The sequence below is a fragment of the Panicum virgatum genome, chromosome 8K (assembly GCF_016808335.1).
Source record: "Panicum virgatum strain AP13 chromosome 8K, P.virgatum_v5, whole genome shotgun sequence".
Classification (NCBI taxonomy): domain Eukaryota; kingdom Viridiplantae; phylum Streptophyta; class Magnoliopsida; order Poales; family Poaceae; genus Panicum; species Panicum virgatum.
Window position 1 is genome coordinate 39,734,701 of NC_053143.1, and position 15,827 is coordinate 39,750,527.

At 45.2% G+C, this 15,827-nt stretch overlaps 1 protein-coding gene across 1 annotated transcript; it reads left to right on the forward strand.

The window, feature by feature from the left end:
* Positions 1 to 2,436: 2,436 nt before the first annotated feature.
* On the forward strand, positions 2,437 to 4,269 carry LOC120646305 (probable glycosyltransferase 6). The gene has a single exon (XM_039922934.1). The coding sequence runs from the start codon at positions 2,570 to 2,572 to the stop codon at positions 3,944 to 3,946; it is 1,377 nt and encodes a 458-aa protein (XP_039778868.1). The 5' UTR covers positions 2,437 to 2,569; the 3' UTR covers positions 3,947 to 4,269.
* The last annotated feature ends 11,558 nt before the right edge of the window (positions 4,270 to 15,827 follow it).

Sequence of the window (15,827 nt, forward strand, 5' to 3'; positions counted from 1 at the left end):
CCCTGTGAAGACAGTGCCAACAAGAACTCCAAGGAAGAGACCCCAGACGAGGAGATCCAACCGCACACCGACGAAAGGACTCCGAGCAACCACCCAGGAAAGATCCGAGCGGGATAACTCACCCGGAATACCCTGGAGGTACAAAATCCTCTCCGCCGCGCTGCTGACGCCGACAACGAACGGAAGGAAGAAGATCCACCCCGGTGCGCCGCCGTCTCCGGCAGCCAGCGAGAGGAAAACTGGCCGACGAGGAGAAAGCGTTGCCGCCTTCTTCCGCACTCGAATGGAAGCACCCACACCTTTCCTGCAGCGAACCCTAGACCTAGACACTAATGTATCTAGTCTATATACATCCGAGCTCTGATTTCCCGGCCACCCTCCCTCTCGGGCGCCAAGCTAGCCGCCGGAGAGGAAGAGGGCCGGCGAAATCGCACCCGGAAAGCAATTCCGCGCCGCTGTCGCCCTTCCGCCTGCTCTCGACTGTAGAAGGGGAAGAACCCGAAGGGGAAAAGTTCAACTTCCTCTAGTTTGCCACACCATCTTGGTTGATCTCCAGGAAAATCCAAAAATCTAGCGTTGTAATTTCAGTTTTAAGTGACATTCTTATCGACAGCAAGGTGTTAGTAGTGATTTCGTCAATCTTGAAGATACATTCTTATCGACAGCAAGGTGTTAGTAGTGACTTCGTTAATCTCGAAGATTTGTCAACTCAGCCTCTGAATAGGCTCATAGAAATAGGATTTGCATACATGCGGTCATAGAGGTGAGTGTGCGTACGTGATTGTCTAAGTTGTATTGTGTAATCGAAAAAGAAGAAGAAAAATCCAAAAATCCAGCATCAATTATACTATTTCTTAGATATCTGCAAAATCTGGGTGCTTTAATATGATTTTAGATACCCAATGTTGAATCGCGAAATCTGGCCAATTGCACTATTGCTCCTCGTCGATCGCTTGAACACGTCAGCAGCGCCCAGTTTACCCTCAAAGCAAGCAAGCGCAAAACCCGCGCAGGCGCAAACCAAGCACAAAAACATTTCGGATTCAAAGAGGACTCTCTGATTCTCGCTAGTAACCCGGCCTGCAAATCCGCAGCAAATTTAATTAAAACGCGCGGTGCCCTCGGCGCGTTTCGCGTTGCGCGCACCGACGACGCCGGCGTGCTCCCAGGCGCAAGAGTAGACCGCACGCCATGCTCCTCGTTTCGGGGCGATTCCGAGCTAGAAAATTGGCCGGCACGTGAGCTACCGCTCGGCTCGGATGGTCAGGCTCCAGATGAGCTTTGCCAAACTGAAATGATAAAGGTAAAAATGATTTCTTTAAAAAAAAAGGAGAGAATTGCTCCAGCTTTTATAGAAAGCGAACAGGTAAAAATGAATTTATTTAGATTTTAGTAGCACTGTATAGGTCCAATAAGCTCAAGTCGATGTTTAGTTACTGCGACGGTGGATGCCTTTCTTAGGAAGAGGCGAAAGCCGGAAGAGGTTTGTATAGTTCAATAGTACAAGATCATGGAAATTTAGATTTCAAAAATTGACCGAACGTACGTAATTTCCATGATTCTGCAAGGGGACCGACGAGATCAGGAAGAGATCGACAAACCCTCTGCTGACCGCTTGAGCATCATGGGTGGTTCTTTTCATCTTCTCGGACTGCTGGGCTTTGTTGGTTAGCTGCTTTAGTTCGGCTCGGTAATAAACTTCATAGCTTTTTTTGGTCGTGTGAGATCTCGGTTGCTGACGGCCACCATACTCTGCGCATTGCGCACCACGAGCCCCAAAAAGGAAAAGACAAAAAGAAAAAAAATAATTATTCGGGCAGGTCTCGCCGACCTAAAGCTCCGGCCTCCGGCGGTGTCCGCTTTGTACCCAGGGCAAGAAAATACTCTGCACAATAATGCCGCTAATATTTGAGCTTGGTAATAAACTGCATGGCTTTATTTCTCTTCTTGAGAAATTTCATACTCCCTTCGTTCCGAATTATATTTTTTGATTTTTTAAACTCATGTTTGACTTATTTTATTGTATCATACTTTATTATTAGTAAAGTTTTTTTTCAAAATTAATTTAAGTTTGACTATATTTGCAAAAAAAACTTAAATAAAAATGAGTGATAAAATTTGATATAAAAATGATAAATAAATTATAATCTGAAACTGACGGAATAGGATTTTAGTGTGGGAAATATCGACTGTTGACTGTCTGCCACATATGTTGTTGTTGTGCATATATATTATATTCGGCTACAACCAGTCTATTTTTCTATCACATTAAACTAGCACTAGCCACTAGCCATTAGCCAGGCAGAAATAATTTTCTCACAAACCAGCCCCGCCACCCGAACTGAGTGAAATTGCACCGCACGAACCCCAAAAAGGAAAAGACAAAAAAAAAACTAATGACTCGGGCAGGTTTCGCCGATCTCAAGCTAGCTGCGTCAGTTTCGTGACTGAAAGGCGTCTGCTTCGTACTCAGGGCGAGAGCGCGCGCGCGCGGCCTGCCCGCACCCTACACCGGCGAGCCGATCGAGCGCAAGCCCCACGCCGCCCGAACGGTGACAGACGACAAGGAATGGCCGCGCCGCTCGGCGTCTCCGCATCTCCGGCGGCGGGCAGCAAGCAGCACGGCGCGGCGCCGCCGGGGCTGGCGGGCCGCGCGCGCGACGCGGTCGTGTTCGCGGCCGGCGTGGCGGCGGCCGCGGCCATGCTCGCGCTCCTGGGCTCAGCGTCCGTCCTCGAGCTCGCGCCCTGGAGCGGCATCCCGCGGGTGGCTGTCTCCGCCCCCGGGCCGGACGACGGGCCGCGTACGTTCTACGACGACCCGGAGCTCTCGTACGACGCCGTGGGCGGCCGCCGCCTCGCCGGGTGGGACGCCAAGCGCGTGGCGTGGCTGCGGTCGCGCGGGTTCGCGCGCGCGTCACCGGAGCGCGTGGTGATGGTGTCCGGGTCGCAGCCGGAGCCGTGCCCCGGCGCCGCGGGCGACCACCTCCTCCTGCGGTTCCTCAAGAACAAGCTCGACTACTGCCGCCTCCACGGGATCGAGCTCCTCTACAACCGGGACGTCCTGCAGCCGGCCATGACCGGCGCCTGGGCCAAGATCCCCATCGTGCGCGCCGCCATGCTCGCGCACCCGGAGGCGGAGTGGGTCTGGTGGGTGGACTCCGACGCCGTCCTCACCGACATGGACTTCTCCCTCCCGCTCGCCGCCAGGTACGCCGGCCGCAACTTCGTCGCCTACGGCTGGACGGACAAGATCGCGCGGCGGTCGTGGCTGGCCATCAACGCCGGCGTGTTCCTCATCCGCAACTGCCAGTGGTCGCTCGACTTCATGGACGAGTGGGCGCGCATGGGCCCCGCCTACCCGGAGCACGCCCGGTGGGGCGAGGTGGTCCGCGCCGCGCTCAGCGACAAGGGCGACGACGCGTGGTGCGACGACCAGTCGGCGCTCGTCTACCTGCTGCTCGTCAGCAGCAACCGGGAGCGGCTGGGGAAGAAGGCCTTCATCGAGACGGAGTACTTCTTCCAGGGGTACTGGGTGGACGTCGTGGGCCGGCTCGACGGCGTCGCGGCGCGGTACGAGGCCGTGGAGCGGGGCGCGCCGCCGGGGCTGGGGCTCCGGCGGCGGCACGCGGAGCGGGAGCAGCCGCGGTACGCGGCGGCGCGGAACGCGGCGGTGGGCGGCGGCGCCGTCCCGGGCCCGGCGGGCGGCGGGGTGGAGGGGTGGCGGCGGCCGCTCATCACGCACTTCGTCGGCTGCCAGCCCTGCAGCGGCGGGCGGAACCCGATGTACTCGAGGGAGAGCTGCGACGACGGGATGCGCCGCGCGCTGGGGTTCGCCGACGACCAGGTGCTCCGCGCGTACGGGTTCCGCCACGCCGCGCCGCTCAACGACACCATGCTGCTGGTGCCGTTCGACTACCCCGCCGCCGCGCCCGCGCGCAACGAGTGACGGCGGGCTGCGAAATGGGAGCTCGGCAATAAGGAATTGAGCCTCTTTGTATTTGGGTTTTGCAACCTGTTTTGTTTTGTTGGAGATGATGATCCGATCAACTCTATCTATCTGATCCGATCAACCTCTTTGTATCTATCTGGTCATGGCCCAACATGACCAGGAGCTCACAGACTTACCTGCAGATGTGAAACAACAGAGTTTAATCCTATAGTATTAGAACCATGGCATGCAGGAAAGTCAACTAAGTCTGTACCAGTATTCTTAATTATACACTCTTTGCTACCATATATATATAAAAAATTCTGGTGCTCTAAGGTCAACTAAGTCTGTACCAGTATTCTTAATACGTATAGTGCACACCACTTAGTATTTCCTTTTAGGGAAAAGTCTGTTTTTCAACCCTTAACTATCACGATAGTCCGATTTTGGCCCTTGAACTACGAAACCGGATATCCTACACCTCCAACTAACGAAACCGTTTGAAAAACAACCCTAGCTCAGTCAAAGGCGGTTTGCTACAGTAAAATTTCCGAATTTCTAAAATTTCACACCTCTCTCAATTAAATAATAAAGAAAGCATAGTTAATATTGTCTAAAACTCATGATATTTTTTTGGGAGGTAGATCAAAAGACAAGGAATCTATTTTGGCTAGATGTGCTACAATAGACATAAAGGAATTTGAATTATAAAATTTTAAAAATAGGTAGAATTCAAAATTCCTTGAATTTTTAGGTCAGCTAAACCTATGATAAAAATGCATTAAAAATATGATAATTCATAATTTTTTATTTAGTTTAGTTAGGTACTTTTTATTGGCCCAAGTTCTATAGAAAATTCATAAATTAAAATTTGAGGAATCAAATTTGATTCAAATTTGAGCATTGCGAAGGAATTCAAAAACTTTCATAAAAACATGGGCCAATAAAAAAATACCTTATTAAACTAAATAAAAAATTATGAATTATCATATTTTTATTTCATTTTTATCAAAGGTTTAGCTAACCCAAAAATTCAAGAAATTTTGAATTCTACCCATTTTTAAAATTTTATAATTCAAATTTCATTATGTTTAATGTATCACATCTAGCCAAAATAAATTCCTTGTCTTTTGATCTACCTCCCAAAAAAATATCATAAATTTTAGACAATATTAACTATGCTTTCTTTATTATTTAATTGAGAGAGGTGTGAAATTCCAGAAATTCGGACATTTTACTGTAGCAAACCGCCTTTGGCTGAGCCAGTGTTGTTTTTCAAACGGTTTCGTTAGTTGGAGGTGTAGGATGTCTGGTTTCGTAGTTCAAGGGCCAAAATCAAACTATCGTGATAGTTCAGAGTTGAAAAACAGACTTTACCCTTCCTTTTATGTGGAGGGCAACTAGACTGTTGCCTCATGAAACAACCACTTGTTAAGCTAAAAGTTAAAAATAAACACCAGAACATGAACATTACATTATATGCCAAGGGCGATCAAAGTGTTTTCTTTCTTTTCCTCAACGTTTTTCTTGGTGTCCTTGAACAAAAAATTTACATTGAATAAGCATCGGAGACAAGTAATATGCTGCTATATGTAGAAACAAAAATAAGTGATATAATATAATACATTGTTTTAACTACAAGAAAAAATTTATAAGCATAGAAGAATCATTTCCTCTCCTTCCCATCTCTTCTTCCTCTCCTTGGCGTTTATGTAGAAAAATATACTCAGAGGAATATTCATTAGCTCAAAACTTTCCATGTAAATGTTGTAAGTGTTATTGATTGTCAATTGTTTTTAGCAGGGCGGACCTTGGTCTCGAGCTTGCTAGAAGTCCATTAACCTTCCCAACTGCCAAAGAAAAAAGGTGGAGGAAGAGGCATGTGGTCTCACTATAGTCTTCCTGAACTTGTTAAGCGAAGCCTACTACATGTAAAAGAGAGGATAAGGAAGTTGGATATGTGAAATGTTATTAAATTCATAAATATAATGTCTATGCTCTCACTAAAGTAACTAAATGTATGCTTATGTATAGGTGACGATGGGTATAGGATAATTTCATTAGAGCACGGTGCGTCAATTATCAATTTAAAGCCACAACATAAATTTTTTTTGAATCAACCTGGGGCAACATATATCCGTGGAATCTATTTTTTTGTGAATGGTATCAATTTATAAACATGATAAAACCTATCATTAACTTCTTGTTGATTTTAACTTAGTGGCTAAATGTTTAGGAAATTTCTGAGAATATGAGCCATGCAAGATGCTGGTTGAGGCAGAGAGGATAATGTTGCAAATGGGGTAAAAATAAGAGTAAGATACATAAATGGCTATTGTACTTGTCAACATGTTTCAATTTGACCATCAGACTCAGTGAAATGTAAATCATGGCCATTAAACTTGTTGGAGCATATCAATTTGGCCATTGTACTTAGTTGTAAATTAGCCCACTAATAAACTTACCTTGACTAATCTAATCTAATAATTGGCTTCTTAATAACTACACATTTGGATGATTTGGATCAGGTTTGATCATGTTGTATCATCTAGCATGACCAAATCGTGACATGAATTGGGACACCATTTGTTAGGCGAATAGTTGTAGGCCTAAAAACCCTAATGAATAGTAAATGATCAATCTACTAATTGTATGCTCCATTCATTACCTTGTCCTCTTATTTCTATTCGAATATCCCATCGATCCATCAATTTGCAGTTCATTTTGGCATCAATGTTAGAGCAGTGTTAATAGAAAAGAGCTAAGAGAGCTCAAGCTGTGGTAAGGGGTAGATAAATAGGCAGGGTATGCAGGTGAGCCAGAATCATTGTCAATAAGCATTGAACTTTGCCCCCACATCACCTACTCGGCATGTGGATATGTGTCCCTACTCGTTAATCTCAACTCTTGCCAAACACCACCCAAAACACAACCGCATCTGTTATATCCCTCCCTCCACAATCCTACAAGGAGCTTCAGAGAAATGTTATAGAAGGAAATTGAAAAGCAGTAGAGAAGAGGATGGCATAAAAGAAAAAAATAGATTATCAATAGAAACATGTGATCTGCAATCTACCACATTATATGATAAGAAAGGAAAGCCTATGACCATACTGATATAGTCATACAAACTTAATGGTCATGATTTACACTTTCTTAAGTATAGTGTCTGAATTGAAACAAGCTGACAAGTACAATGGCTATTCATGTATTTTACTCTAAAAATAAACATGAAAGAGCATTTGAAATGTTGAGATTCATTTCAACACAAATGAAAAGCACCCTCTTTCAAGCATCTGTCAATTCCGTCGTTCCCAAGACATCACATATCAGAGTCCTATGAATTGGGGAAAAAAGCCTTAGAAAAAGAGACGGAGGAAGTAAAATATAATGGAAAAGGGTAGAAAATTTAATTAAACAACATTTCTTACAAAAAAACAACAACTCGATGTTGTGATTAAATGAAGTGTAAGGAGCTTAAGATTCCCAGAAATAAGAAAATTTAAAACAAAGATGGGGAATGCGCTGTTCCAAATTTTGCATGCTGATGCCAAGGGGTATGTAGAAGATGTTAGGAATGAACAACTCAACTCTATTATCATGCCCAAGGGGCAGATATGAAGATGTACAAAGTGCAGCAAGCACCCAATACCAGTGCACAAGACAACATCTAAGCATATACATCTAACACCGCCCCCCCCCCCCTCCAAAGTCATGGTGGGTCTACAACACTGAGTTTGGAGAGGAAGTAACTATGCTGCGCCTTCGTCTGAGCCTTCATGAAGAAATCAGCCAACTGAAACTCCGAAGGCACATAGTGAAGAGCCACAATATCATCATGCACTTGCGATTTCATGTAAGAAGCATCAACACCAAGGGAGGAGTTGCCTTCGCCGACTGGTGCCGGAGGCTCGCCGGCAACTCGCCGGAGACGGTAGATCTAAACCCTAAGCTATGATATAATGTTAGGAATGAGCAACTCAACTCTATAACCATGTCCAAGGATTAGATATGAAGATGTACAAAGTGCAGCAAGCACACTACATTAGTGAGTAAATACACAAGACAACATCTAAGCATATACATCTAACAGAAGAAAGCTTACATAATCTTATTTTCTCCGTTAGCATGTTGTTTTTTCCGTTAAATTAAATGAAACACTGCATGATCTTTCTTATGTTACATTATTGTCCTAAAATCGTTATGTGGCTAACAGTTTTATTGTTTGAGGCATGCAGTTCCGGAAATTCAAAATCAAGGCATATGGGAGCATGGACAAGGACATGGAGGCTGTGACGGCACATCTGCAGAAGGGAGGCATAATGGTCGGCAGTTTTCCAATATCTCGCAACTACTTCAGCCTAAGTCCTTGGGAGGTGTACGTATATGATCTAGACAAGGCGATCAGACATGAAAAGTCTGTCCTGGAGGCTTCGCACGTGGAGATGATGATCGACATCGGCCACCAGCTAACATTGTCCAAGTGCTTTAGCCGGCACATGGTGATGCAGAACAGTGAGGGCAATCTGTTTGGATCAATGGCATTGGCCAAATCGATAAGAAGAAGACCCTCAGGAACCTCTACCGGATCAAGGTTTAGGGTGTAAAGCAGAAAGCAGCTCCTAAAACACCGCGCCAGCGCCGAGCAAGGAAGGGGAGAGAAATGATGTAGTGAGCAGAGAGACATGAATGGAGAGGAGAGACTAGCAGTGCTATCGACGCAGCTGGCATGCATTTCTGTACACGATGCCTCTAGAATTAACCCGTAAAATTTTTGGAAACGATTCTGTACATTGCCCTCTACGCGCACGGAGGGTGTCGACGAATTGTCACTGGTCCACTATGACCTGGTCATGGGCAATCATAATGTCTTTCCATAATGACTCATGTTTATATTTAAACAGATAGAAAATTTCATAATGTCTTTCTAAAATCTTTAATTTGTACTTTATCCTTCCCTGCTTAGAATTATGTTTTGACTAGTGTTTGCAGAGCAGCTACAGATGTACCAACGTTTTAGGCACTTTTGCTGTGTAAAACCCCACTTTTGTCAACCCAAATGCTCATGGTAAACGAAGCATCAGCACGGCCCCGCTTAGCAGGATCACATGGGTTGGGCACACTCAGTCCGTAGCATTTCAATCATACAGCTGGACCAGAGCCGCTGCAGCCAGCCGTAGGTGTGCATGCATGCAAAAGGCCCAATGCATGAGGATATCCATAAGCAGGGTGGCACCTTCTTGTTTGAACTGTTCTAAAAAAAATCCTTCTAGTTTGAACGAATCAATGGTACCCTGCCACTCCACCAACATGATTAAAGAGAGGAGGCGGTCACTGTCGTGGTGTGGAAAACCACAGCCGGGTGGCGGAATGCACCTGCCTAATCCTAAGTGTAGGATGTGCTTGGGGGCAGTCAAGGAATGCTCGATCTAGAGGCGTAAGAACACGAAAGCACACAAGGATTTAGAGTGGTTCGGGCCGCCGGAGCGTAATACCCTACGTCCACTGTGTGATGTATTGACTGAGCTTGTTTGCAAACTGGGGGAGGAGCTATGCCTGTCTCTGCATGTGTGAAAACTTGTGGAACCTTGTGGAACCTCCCCTTCTACCGTGCGTGATCTCCCTTTTATAAGCCCAAGGGGAGCAGTACACTGAGCGGGACCCCGACAGGTGGGCCCGGCGATGTATTATAAACTACACTTTGGTCTTCAATGGCTCAGTTCTGAAGATCTTGTCGTCGGCTTCCATGCGTAGCTTCTGACCATGGATGGTCTTGAGCTGTCCTGTCGGAGTAGAGTCTAGCCTCTGGAGCCGCGCGTCGAGGTTATGATGAAGCGCCGAACTACTGAATCAGTCCGCTGTAGCAGCGTGTACTGTTGCTCCAGTTAGTAGCTGGTCATCATGACTCGTTGCCCACGCGCGCGGCGCTGAGACACTGCTGCGTGCCTCGGTAACAGACGAGCCGCCTTGGAAACAGGCGGGCTTACCGTGTTGTCATGTCACGCATGTCCAACCCGTGAGTGGGTATCCGATGCCCTGCTCTGGCAGTGCATGCCCCAACCACCAGCATTTAATGCGGCAGGGGGGCTGGCTTCAGGCAGAAGACTCGTGCCTGTGGAACACGTGGCGGCACCGGACCCGGGGGTCGGCGGCCGCACCCACAGGGGCACGTGGCGGTTCCGGACCCCTGCCCAAGCGGGGAGCGGAGGTCCGGAGGTCGGCCCTGTGGGACACGTGGTGGCGCCGGACCCTGGGGTCGGCGGCCGCGCCCACAGAGGCTTGCGAGGGCTCCGAACTCCTACGCAAATAGAGTGCTGGGTCCGGGTCCCTTGGCTAACTCGATGACTCAGGCCTCCTGGAGGTCCGGCTTCCACTTGTAGAGAGGCCCAGGTCTGGCCCGCGGAGGTTCGGGACCTGTCCGTGGGGGTCCGGACCCGTGGTCCATGGTTGCTGCTTCTGAGCGCCTTGGTCCTTGTCTTGTTGGAGAGGGTACCCATTCACTTGGATTAATGATGCAGCTCTCCTGCACACCCGCCACCGCTATCGCCCTGCGATGTCATCAAAGATAAGTTAGCACTGAAAGTATTTTGGATTCATTCTTCGTTTTTGAAAATTATAGTCAATCACGTCCTCTTATATCAAATAAATACTTCCACTTGGTGTATCCAATATGACGCTTCGACAAGAAATATCGACATAATTATACTATCTTGAATTAAAAGAGTTAGTATTTCACAAAATTAAAAAAACCGCAGGTCTCAATTTTTTTTAAAAAAAATCACTACTGTAGCATAAACACTAATATTGCCTCCCACCATCTCTATCACATGACGACCTCATCAGAGACCAAGGCTGCATAGAAAATGTTGGATTTATTCTTTTTTTGGAAATATTAGTCAACCACGTCCTCTCGTATAAAAAATATTTCCACAAATAAGTGTGTATAATGCAATGTTTCGACAAGAGATATCTACAAATTACATTATCAAATATTAAAAAGAGTTATATGTTATGAAAATATTTTTCTTAATGCATCTTAATAACAAATTAACAGTTATATTCTATAATCAAAGATAAATACAGGCTTGATTTAGAAGACATTTATCTGGACTCATAGTTCTGATAAGAAGAAATTATTTCTATTTCCAAAGATAAAAATAGGATTAATTAGCACAAATTAAGATGAATTTATATTTCTAATAATAAGATGATATATATATACATATGTATATATATATATATATATGGGAACTTATCTGATGGAAAGAACAACCTTCGTGAAAACCCGTGCAAACCACGACAAAAAAGTCATCTAAATTCACGAAAAAAATCACACATGTAGATGATATGATGATACACATCCTTGTAAAATATCCTATCCAAACTCGATTTCGTTTGTGAGATATAAAAATAACAAATTTCAAACCAAAAAGCTGTCCAGATGATTTGTTAGAAATTTGTTATTTTTATATCTCACAAACGAAGTCGAGTTTGGACAAGATATTTTTATAAGATTGTGTATCATCATATCATCTATATGTGTGATTTTTTTTGTGAATTTAGATGACTTTTTTGTCGTGGTTTGCATGAGTTTTCACGAAAGTTTAGTTTCCACCAGATATGTTCCCAATATATATCACATAAATTACGTTAAATCATGTCTAAGAGAGAACCAATGAAATCCTAACCTTCCAAATAAAGTTGTTTAATATTCACCTCACCCATCTGCAAGAACCAGAGTAAGTTACGAGTTCTAGTGATTGGTGGGTGTTTTACTAATCACAGAGCATGTTTCACCAAATTAGAAAATACTAGAAAGGCTAACGCCGCGCCATTAATTGTAGACCAGTGACTGTTACAAAGGTTATTGATGTTTTTACAAAATTTTAGACTACAGGTTATTTTTTAGAAATTTTAGGGTTTGTTCAATAAAAATGCAGGGACTATGGGTTGATTTTCACAAAGCTAGGGGACTTTTTGGCGAAATTTTGGACTGCGGGTTGATTTGTAAAAAGCTCAATGTCTTTTTCATAAAATTATACGGGCTGCAGGTTGATTTCTGTAATCTTGAGGGATTTTTCTATAAAAGTTAGACTACAGGTTATTTTGTAGAAATTTTAGGATTTGTTTAGTAAAAATGCAGGGACTATGGGTTGATTTTCACAAAGCTAGGGGACTTTTTGGCAAAATTTTGGACTGCAGGTTGATTTGTAAAAAGTTCAGGGTTTTTTCATAAAAATATACGAACTGTGGGTTAATTTCTATAAAATTGAGGGACTTTTTTGTAAAATTTACATGCGATCCGACGGCCTAGATCTCTTTGCTGGCCGATCGGACGGCCCTTGTTTATTTGATGACGTGGCTAGATGGGGGGCCAAAATTGCCCCCCATTTAGGTCTTTAGAAGATTGGATAACCCAGACTTCCGCTGTCAACATCAGTTGTTGCAATAATCACATCTCTTTCACCAACTCAAGGGAAGTTGCATTGGCTTGATCATGTCACATAGATACTAACATGCAAGCTGTCAGCACATCATCATAAAAACGTCTATAACAATTCCAGTGTGAGGAAAAAAAAGTGTAATCCATATATAGATACTATAAATTCTCACTACAACATTCAAGTCATTGGACTTGACACAATGCTATAGAGTTAATCCAATAACATCAGGTTTTACCATCGCTCTTCTGCATATCCAAAGAAGGTGGCGTCAGTGAAGCCCATTTCATAGCCACCTGTGGCAGGGTGCTTCAAATCTTCCACTCCTTGATTCATGCATGCATAACAATGACCTATTAAGAATAATGTCCAGCAGATTTATTAGAGAGCACTATATCCATTCACATATACTTCATGGGCTGATTCATTGGACAAGAGTTAATACCGTTTCATTTCTAAGGGGCAACAAAAATAGTACTTGCCCCATAAATCTCTTTCACTTCAGCAAAGTATAATGACACAGTCCAGTCAGCTGAATCAGATTTTCTCATCTTAACTTTAAAGTTGTAGTGGAGGAAAACTTTGTTATAATCCTCTACACAAAAACACTGATAGCAAAGTTCATTAAGGTGGCTTTCAAGTATCTGAAAACAAACTAGCACACTGTTAGTAAAGTTGTTTGCAGTTTCTAAAAGAATGGAATATCTAGCTTGTGTACCTTGAGTTTGGACCTTCTCTCTGCATATTTTCTAAAACATGTCATCACATCATCATGCATCCATCTCTTTCCATTTTCAATAATTTCTTCCACCGAAGCTTCATGGCTGCATTCACACCTAATTTTATTTAATAGCCATAGGTTATGATAAAGTAGTATAGAATGCTTGCATTGAATAAACAATTTTCTAGCTAAAGTGTTGATACTGCGACTTGTTTAGGAATTTCTCATTAGACAAGGCTTTCAAATAATTTCTCCAATTGAAGTTTCATGGCTGTATTGACAATTAATTTGCTCAGCTAGGCAAATATAAAGTAGTACAGTAAACTTGCATTGAATCAACCTATATATGCTCAAATGTTGGTGCATACACAATCTTTAGAAAATTTTCACTTGCCATTGCCACGTCCCCAATCCACTTTACCATCACAGGAAAGCCATTATTGGGAATAATGCTATGGTGTATGGGCAAATGATACATAATAGAACAAAAGGCGCGCTTTGCACGCCCTATCACGAGTTAACTGACTGTCTAAATAGAAAATATCGTTTCTCAAAAAAGAAGAAGGAAAAAGTCCATTTTTTGACTATCCAACTATCACCTGAGTTCGATTTTAGCCATCAAACTCCAAAACCGGGCATTCTTAACCATCGAACTATCAAAACCGTTTACATTTAACTGTTTGCCTGTTTTGAAGGGTGGTTTTGCTGATGCGGACGACATGTGGCAGTGGGGCCCACATGTCAGCTTGTCGCCACCCGGCGAAGAAGAGCTGTCGACAGCCGAGAGCGCCAAAGCAGAGAAAGGGAGAGAAAGAGAAAAGAGAAGAGAGAAAACGAAGCTGACCTGTGGGCTCCACTGGCTTTATCGTCTACATCAGCAAAACCACCCTTCAAAACAACCAGATGACCAAATATAAACGGTTTTGATAATTTGATGGTCAACAATACCCGATTTTGAAGTTTAATGGCCAAAATCAAACTCGGGTGATAGTTAGATGGTCAAAAATAGACTTTTTCCAAAAAATTTAAATAGAAACAATCAAGGTGAAATAAAAATATGTAAAGTCAATGAAAAGACAAATCCACTACAAAATATGTAGCATCAAAATTTTTATTCCACAAATTGTCTTTTTTAACCCATGAATTACAATACAGTTACAATATCAAGAACATGTCTTATATATAGGAAAACACACATGGTATATACATAGGTAGGCAAACAAACAAAAGAAAAGGTGAACACACATCAAGAAAATTTAAAAAAACATTGTACTTCAACTCCACGGGATGCCGTAAATTCAAGATCTGACAGCAATGTCTCATCAATAAAGAGCCTTAAAGCCCGTCAGATTCTTCATTCAAAAGCTCACTGCAGTAATATTACAAAAATAATCATCAGAGTCTATAAACCAAGTAGAAATTCTACCTTTTCATTCAACAAACAGAAAGCCTTAGGTGATTTGATAACGTCAGCAACCGTGCCAACAACCAGATATAGTGAAGAAAGCACAGAAGCAAACCATGGATACTTTCCAAAGCAAGATACCCAATTGCCATAGTCTATTAGATTGGCAGTTTCTAAACCGTAACAGCACAGGGACACAAAACAACATAAAGCACGAAAGAACTTACAAAATAGATTATTAAGAACGTCTGCATTCTTTGATGCAAAGCTTATAGGAAAATTTTATCATGACTTCAGGAATATAATGAGATATGAGTTTGTAGCTCCTAAATATTAAATTATGCTTTACCTGGGATTAATGGTACTATATAAAAGTGAAGGAAACACAAAGGGAGATGATGGATAAACACAGACATAGGTAAACAGTAAAATGATGTACTCTATATCATATATGCCGTGGGGTGGGAAGCCCGGGAGCGCTCGGCTGTCCACAGAGCGACACGTGTCGACACGGGCCGTGGAATCGTCGCGCGCGCGTGCCGCGTCCACGCCGCCTCGACTGCGCGGTGGGCCTGCCAGGTCCCCCCCCCCTCGAGAGAGACGCGCGTCGCCGCCTGTGGTTTTGCTGCACCGCCTTCCCTCGCCGTCTGGTGGGGCCCAGCGGGGTGCGCTTGGACCGCCTTCACGAGACACCGACGACGAGACGAGGGCAACGGGCGAGGGCTAATCCGGTCGGGTTCGCTCGGGCTTGGGATTCCGTCCCCATGGGCAGCCTCCGCCTCACCGGCTGGGCGGCCTCCACGTTCGCGCAACGGGGCTTCCCGGCCGCCGCGCCGGAGTGGGGCGTGCGCTGCTGCCCCCGCCGCTGCTGCCACGGGTTGCCGTGCCCCCGCTGCGCCCCGACGCCGGCTCCGGCGGTGGCGTCCTCTCTCGGCGTCGGCGCCGCAGGGCACCTCCGGGCCGGGGCGGAGCGCGAGTGGCTGTGGGACTGCCGCGGCGGCGGGGCGAGGGATTACGCCAGGAAGATAGAGGTGGCGGTGCGGGTCATGTAGGTGGCACGTAGTCCACCACCCTCCCCTCCCGCCATGTCGCCGCCGGGGAGGAGGAAGGCTGGTGCGGGAGGGCTGCCAGGGAGGACGGCTGTCCGCCTCCATGGCCCGCGCGGGCCTCGACCACCGCCGCCGCAGGCCCCGCACGGGCCTCGACTGCCGCCGACATGGCCCTGGGCGGATCCGGCGGCCCGCCATGGCTGCGAGGGAGAGGAGGGAGGGGGGCCATGTCGCCGCCGGGGAGGAAGGCCGGCGCGAGAGGGCTGCCGGGGAGGACGGCCGT

Bases quoted from the DNA above. Each gene is read 5' to 3' on its own strand.
- LOC120646305 (XM_039922934.1), top strand. From the start codon at position 2,570: ATGGCCGCGCCGCTCGGCGTCTCCGCATCTCCGGCGGCGGGCAGCAAG.